The sequence below is a fragment of the Sceloporus occidentalis genome, unplaced genomic scaffold (assembly GCF_023333645.1).
Source record: "Sceloporus occidentalis isolate IW3139 unplaced genomic scaffold, rSceOcc1.0.p SCAF_4, whole genome shotgun sequence".
Classification (NCBI taxonomy): Eukaryota; Metazoa; Chordata; class Lepidosauria; order Squamata; family Phrynosomatidae; genus Sceloporus; species Sceloporus occidentalis.
Window position 1 is genome coordinate 39,832,171 of NW_028316984.1, and position 7,092 is coordinate 39,839,262.

The 7,092-nt window shown below is 38.5% G+C and overlaps 1 protein-coding gene across 1 annotated transcript; it reads right to left on the reverse strand.

Moving 5' to 3' along the window:
• Nucleotides 1-1,358: 1,358 nt before the first annotated feature.
• Nucleotides 1,359-6,851, reverse strand: G6PC2 (glucose-6-phosphatase catalytic subunit 2). The gene is made up of 5 exons (XM_089523293.1): nucleotides 6,634-6,851; nucleotides 6,219-6,328; nucleotides 4,181-4,292; nucleotides 3,254-3,369; nucleotides 1,359-1,973 (listed from the first exon to the last, which is right to left on the reverse strand). Exons 1-5 carry the CDS (start codon nucleotides 6,849-6,851, stop codon nucleotides 1,462-1,464), a joined length of 1,068 nt encoding a protein of 355 aa, XP_089379419.1. The 3' UTR covers nucleotides 1,359-1,461.
• Nucleotides 6,852-7,092: the final 241 nt, after the last annotated feature.

Below are 7,092 nucleotides of genomic sequence, written 5' to 3' on the forward strand. Positions count from 1 at the left end.
GAATAGTAGCACCATAAGAGTATAGTGTGATAAACACCAATGAAAAATCAGGAATATGATTATTCAGTGTGCTCTGTAGACAAAATAAAGACCATACATAGAAATGAACTAGGATATTTTGTCTATATGCCCATCTAGCACTGATTCATTTGCACTAAAAAGCTTCAAATTGCTAAGCTCAGTATTTTAGGATGCATCTCTTTGTGTATTGTAAGATTACATTCAGGCTATGTGTATAAGGTGTATATGAAGGATAAATTAATTTCTTGTTTAGGCTAGGGTCCCATCTCCAAGATAGCTCATTATGTACGTATATGCAAATGCGGGTATTCCAAAATCCAAAAAAATCCATATATGGAACACTTCATTTCCATTTTCATCTCAGGATTGTACATGTTAAAGTGAGGAGAGTATTGATATACGTGTAGTTTTTTTAAAAAATAACATATCAGTGAAAAATGTGTGGCCTATGGGTAAGTGAGGGTGGGGGAATAGTTTCTGAATAAGTAATTACTTTTGCTTTTCCTTCTCAGAAAATCTGACAAATGCCTTTTCCTAATAATTACCTCTCAAAGTATATGATCCAGATGATTGGATCATATAATACTAACACAGTTTTATTATATATTCATTACCCATTTCCAGGTGAATTATAGCAATACATGCTATTCAAAAGTAAATCCAATTGAGCTCAGTGAGGCTTAGCTAACTGAGTTCAGACTTGCTTTAGAAATGGGAGCGAGAGAGAAGCATGCTCCATAAAGTGTATGTTGCTTCTAGTATACCTGGAAGTCTGAAATTTTGTACATAGTTCACAACACACTGATTAATAGAAAAGTCTGAAAATGTGACATTGTTGCATCTAACCAACAGAAAGCAGAGTTACAAGGTGTACCACAGAACAGAAGTCAGTACAGAGAAAAAACAAATGTGTTGCTACTGGCTGAAAACTCAACTATATACAGTAGTAAGAAAAAACAGAGATCTATGTTCGCGAGATGCATGTTTCATCTATCAGTAACTGTATATAACATTTCTATCTATTTGTCTGTTTTTCTATACACACATAAATCTGTACACAAACATAAAATGCAATATCGAATAAACCAATACTTCTCTTGGGTTGGAAAGGAGGACTAGGTCGGTAAAGCACCTTTCATGTTACAGATGAGCACCCCAATGAAGCTTTAACTACCAATAATATACACAAAAACTTCCAAAACTAGTGGAAGTTCAGACAACTATGCTGTTTCATTTTCATTTTGCACTGTTTGGGGAATTAAACTAAAGGCGTAGCCAAACAATTTTTTTCACAACTCCAAAGATATAAGTATCCCTTTGGTTTTCTATGTAGAAGCGTGCCCACTATTGTTCAGAACAGAAGAAAGCAAATAACTGTTCAAACCTTCCACGACTGAACATTCTTGGCATTTTAGATGCCCCGGGATCTTCCAAAAACACCTAGGGAAGCTTCTTTTCTGTTGGCTTCATGAGTAAGTGTATGCAGTATGGAACCAAAGCCACTACTGTAAGTGGTATGGCTGCACTTTTGCAAAAAGAAAGGGTGTAAAACAAATATTCAGTGTGGGTGGGTATTTTGATAAAATCATAGAGCTGTAGGGTAGCTAAAGAAGTGGCAATGCACAGTATCCTGAAACTAGTCTTATAGCCATGTTTACCTTTGCAGCTTATAATAAACATATCAGAATTAATGCTGAGACCAAGCCCAAAGAGGGCACCTAAGTTTCTCACCAGGCCAGCAAAGGGAGTCGTGTCAATATTGATCCACTCTGGGTTGGCACACCATTTCTTTGCCTTTGGTACAGACCACAGAAGGTCTATGTCGATAAGCTTGAGAACCAGATAGAAGCCAAGAGCAGAAACAAAGAGAAACACGTTTGTCTGGATGTATGTTTTTAAACTTGCTGTCTGAATGGCTGGAGCATATTCAAATGCTTCTGCAACAAGCATACCTGTGAATTATAAATGAGGCATTAGTACAGATTAATTTACACAAACCATATCATTTTCAAGGCTTTACTTTAAAACCACAAAGAGAGTTGGTCTGACTGTAAAGTGTATTCCTGCTCAACAGGCAATTAATATGACAGAATCAAAAGGTCAAACAAAATGGTTTCTTTTACTTGAGCACATTCCTGACCGTTTCTGACATTTGGATTTGCATAGCTAAATATACAGATAGGGAATTATTTCACATTATTGTTTATCAGAATTTCCTAGAATTTAAAATTTTCATCATACTCAGAATGAATACTGTATGTCAATGTTTGGAATGGAAATAACTTGAGAAATGAGCTAATCTGAATACAGGTGAAATGAAAACAGATTCCATGGCCAGGGCTTTGACTATTTAACTCTTTAAAATCTGCCCTAGAAGTCCTTGTGCATTCAGCCATGTTAAGGCTTCTTATCCAACCTTTAGCCAGGTCACCATATTGGTTACTGGGGAATAATAGCAAAAAGGGCTATCAATACCCTATTCATGGGCTTATCCAGTGGTATCTGGCTAAGCGGTGTTGGAAAGAAGATCCTAGACTATACAAACTTTTGGTGAGATTCAGTGTAGTTCTTTTTACCTAGTATCTTCCACCCTTTCCTCCCATCCCTTGGCTTAGACTCAGATTAGAATCAACAGTATATGGTCTATTCTGTGGTCTATCGTCTAATCTGTTGCCTACCATCCACTACCCTAATTTTGCCCCACTGCCTCCTTGATGATAGTTATAGTTATAATTCCAAATTATAGTTTAGAATGATTACTTCTTTAATGTCAGAGTTGGCCATGCTGGGTAGGATTTTGTGGGAGAAGCAGTTCAAAAGATAACTCTCCAAACTCTGATTCCTTTCCTCCAGGGTTATCTTTCTATATAACTATCTATAAACTTTCTAGCAGGCTGTCCCCACAGCTCCCCAGAGGTCTCACTTCTCTCATTTAAAATGGATTGTTTATAAGCATTCTACTGCAGGGAACGTCACAACTTCAAAAGCCACAATGTTCACAAACATGCCATAATACAAGAACTTACTATTCACAGCACATTGTCAAATAAAGTCATAGATTAGAACATGCCTCAGATTTCAAAAACAAGCTTCACAATATAGATAAAAATAAATGCCACATTAGATATTTCCTACATTCCTACTTTCAATCCTACTATATCACATTTATATATTTTTCCATGGCTTTGAAAATCTATACTTGAAACAAGAAAAAGGAAGCCACCCCTATTACCAGCAATTACTCCAAGGATAACTTGATGAGGGAAATGTGTCGCTATAAATACTCTTGAAACGCACACACTGATCTGTATAATCCAGAACACACTCCACAGGAAAGACCAGATGAGTCTGTAAAAGAAAAAGTGGGTCATTAAAAAAAAAAAAAAAAGATCCTAAACGCAATGGATTATAAAGCTCCTTCCTCACTTTCCCTTACTTTCTATTCTCTATGAATCTGGGAGGGTTCTGCAAGATGTAGTTCAAAAAGGAAGCTTTCCCAAGTTTTGAGTTCTTTTCTGTGCTATTCCAGGTCTTTGCAGCATCATCTGTGGCAGCTGGAGGCTCCCATATTAGTAGAGCAGAGAATCCACACCAGGTTTGGGCTGGCTTTAAAGGAACTAGCCTAGGTGCTGAACCTATTTAGAAACAAGTTTCAACACACTGGACAGTTCTTTTAAAGCCTGGATTAAACCTGGAGTGGATTCACTGCCCAACTAACATGGGAGCAACCAAACACCACGACATCATATGCTAGGTTTTCCTTTTCCCCACTCCACTCTCTACATCTCTATCTCTCAGTTTCACCGCTTCCAGCAGTTTTCTGTGTCATCCTTTCCACTCTTTATCTCTATACTTCTTGGACTTGAGAAGTCATCTGATGTTTAGATAAATATGGGGAAAGGCCAGAGAATTCCACCCTATGGCCACAAATGGATAGGGGGAGAGAGTCCAGTTTGTGTGCAGGCTTCATTTAAAGCAGGTCTGGCTTATGTGCAAGTGATATGCTAAGCAAGTGAACAGACGTCATCTTCTGCATACTTTGCTATTTGAGCAAAGCACACAATAATAACAGCATCTTGTTTGCAATTTATGCCTGCCTGGAAAATGGCAAATGAATAGTCGCAAAAGCAGAGTCTATGGATTTTGAGAAGAAACTGACCTGTGAAGGTTGATGGCTGACTTATCTTTCTGTCTCACTGTATAGCTGAGAGCTGCTGACACCATTACATACCAAACACATGAAGATCCCATGGCATGACCAGAGGGGCTTCCTGTGGAAAAAACAAAACAAGATGTTGGAAAGTACCAAAGGCCATCAGAACATCATCTAAAGCCATAGCCTAGATCAGCTACTTATCCCAAGAAGAGTATACTTACTAACTCAATAGGATTTATATAGATGTTTACTTACCATTCAGCAATCGATTCTATAGGTCTACTCTGGTTGAGTCTCGAAATTAAATTTATGCCCATATCCTTGTCATGGGATGGCACTTGTATGACCCTTCAAATGTTGAATCAGCATTCCTCACCATTGGCTATGCTAGCTAAGGTTGCTAGGACCTGCAATCCAGCAACATCTGAGGAGCCATATGATTCCCACTCCTGCTTTATCATATGGCAGATCTGTCCCTATTTAGCATCTGAGGTCACTGATACTAAAGTTATGGTGGGAATCAACAAGCAGGGATCAGGAGTAAGTTAGAGATATCATGTACTCCAGAGGTACACACAGGGATAAGTGACCAATGGCATTCCTAGATTTTAGGTGGTGTGCTCACATACTTCAGGCAGAAGAGATGTCTCCCATGTTACCAGGAAAACTTGCCAATGAGACAACTGGGGGGAACCCCCCCTCACAAAGTAATAATCATGAAAGGAAGTATAGTATTTTCATCTCTAGACTGCTATGCATGCCATACACAAAGATGTCCCTCCTGTTGGCTGCATTACATTTATGTATTTTACTTATCTTCCTCCCCCCATTTTTGATCTAAGTTGCTCAGAACAACTTGCACACACTTCCAAATGAGGGGAGGGCGAGTTTACTAACCAGACAATTTACAGGTTGAAATCTGCTTTGCTTTGCTTCACTTTTGGAACAGCATCATGTACCTTCCAGCTATTCTCAGTTCCCTGTGATGGTATCTGTCATCTGTTTGTGCATGATAAGTTGTTTGCCTGGAGCAAACTGCTCACAGAGAGCTCCTTCCATCATGTCACTGCCTGCCTACATTTAGAGCAGCCCACTGGTAACACTGAATAGCATGGCAGGATGAAAGCTGTGCCAGGCAGAAGCAGATGCTTGGCAACAGCGTCTAAAGAACTTTCCAAGCTATTTGGGCAGCCAACTTAGGCATTCATCTTTTGGCAATATTGGTGCTACCCTGTTTAAGTTGTCAGTCTGACCAAGGCTTTTAAATTAGCTTCTGTATCTAAAACCCAGTTCTAAAACAAAACCAAAAACTCTGGCACATATAACTGCTACCCAGCTATGATCAATTCTTCTAAAACTATCTGATCTAAACATTCTTTACAGTGATGATAAATGTGATGAATATGCTTTCACCATTCAATTCCATACTTATTCTTTCTTACAAAAGCCATACCACTTCAGAACAGTAACAAAGCATTTTTGGAAGAATGCTCTCTGCACTATTTTTTTACATAAGGGTGGGAATCAAGCAGCCCTTCAGATGTTGCTGGACTGTAACTTTCATCAGCACTAGCCAGCATAGCCAAAGATGAAGAATGATGGGAGCTGCAGTCCAGCAACATCTGGAAGCATGCGTGATTTCCATCCCTATACTGTATGATGAAAGCTATGAGGTCAGTGTTGTCACCACATTGATAAATCATGATGCCCAGTTAACTTCTTATTTCTTTAATAATTTACATGCTGATACATCCTTCAGAATGTGAGAGCCTCACTCCACACAAGTAAATTTACTAATGTATCATATCAGGTGGAAGAAATATGTCCTGCCCCAAACATTTTTGGGATTGTTTGTTCTCTGTGAAAGTGATGGCGACAGTTATCAGTGACTTCTATCAGAGTAGGAAAAATATAGCAATTTTCAAGTAGGGAGTGAGTTTATAACTTCTATTTTAACACAATATTCAAAGGGGAGATTTTCATTCCATAACCCCATAACAGGCTAAATCTCTGAACTGAATACCCAGTACTCACTGCTTACCTGGTCCTGTTTCGCATGTTATGGGAAACTGCTCAAGGCATGGGCTTGTTTGATTAGGATAGATCATGGTTTCTTGGACCCACCAATATGGCCGATGACCAAATAAAATCCTGCCAAAAAAGAAAGCAGTATGTCCAGTGAACACATAAACACAAGATATTATTTAGAACTATAACAGTTTCTCCTATATCAGGTATACTGGCTTGAAGACAGGACAATCACTTTTAAAAAGCTGGATTCTAAACAATTTCCCATGTTTTTAGCTTTAAAGGGGGGAAAACTGAGCCCTTCAAACTCTGGGTATTAAATAATATAAACAAGTGACCAACAGTTACTGAAAGACTTCTTATTTACAATGGGCACAAATTCTGCATTTTGTGGAAGTGCAAAGGAAAGTACCAAAAAGTAGTCTTACCATTTAAATATAAGATTGAACCAATCGCCAATCACTGCTACCCAGATCATTTTTGTCCCAACCACTCGGTTAAGCTGGAACCAAAGAGGGAAATAAATTGAAAAAATATTCCGAGGATCTCCAACGTGTGACATGAAATTTAGAAAGCTCTGGTAAGACCTGTAATCCTTCTGCAAATGCTGAATTATGAGCACTCCATTGCTATGGAGGAGATCCATGTTCACAGGATGTGAGACTTGAGTCTCTCAAATGAAGTCACTTTCTTTTTGCTCTTTGGCTTAAATGGAAGAAGTCAAAGCACGAAGGGGGTTGTTTAAAACCACAAGAGTGGTGTGTGACAGTTCATTTTTGCTTTTATATTGTCAGTTCCTGAAACATGTGACTCTTTGCAAAAGACCTCTTGGTAAGGGAAACAGGTGTTTTTATTGTTTATCATTTTAATTGGAGGGAAGAGAACTA

Excerpts from the sequence above, each read along its gene's own strand:
- G6PC2 (XM_089523293.1), bottom strand. The coding sequence starts at position 6,851 with ATGGATCTCCTCCATAGCAATGGAGTGCTCATAATTCAGCATTTGCAG. Across the intron at positions 6,329-6,633 it reads TTCAATCTTATATTTAAATG|GATTTTATTTGGTCATCGGC; the intron begins GTAAGACTACTT and ends CTTTTTTGGCAG. Across the intron at positions 4,293-6,218 it reads AACATGCGAAACAGGACCAG|GAAGCCCCTCTGGTCATGCC; the intron begins GTAAGCAGTGAG and ends TTTTTTCCACAG.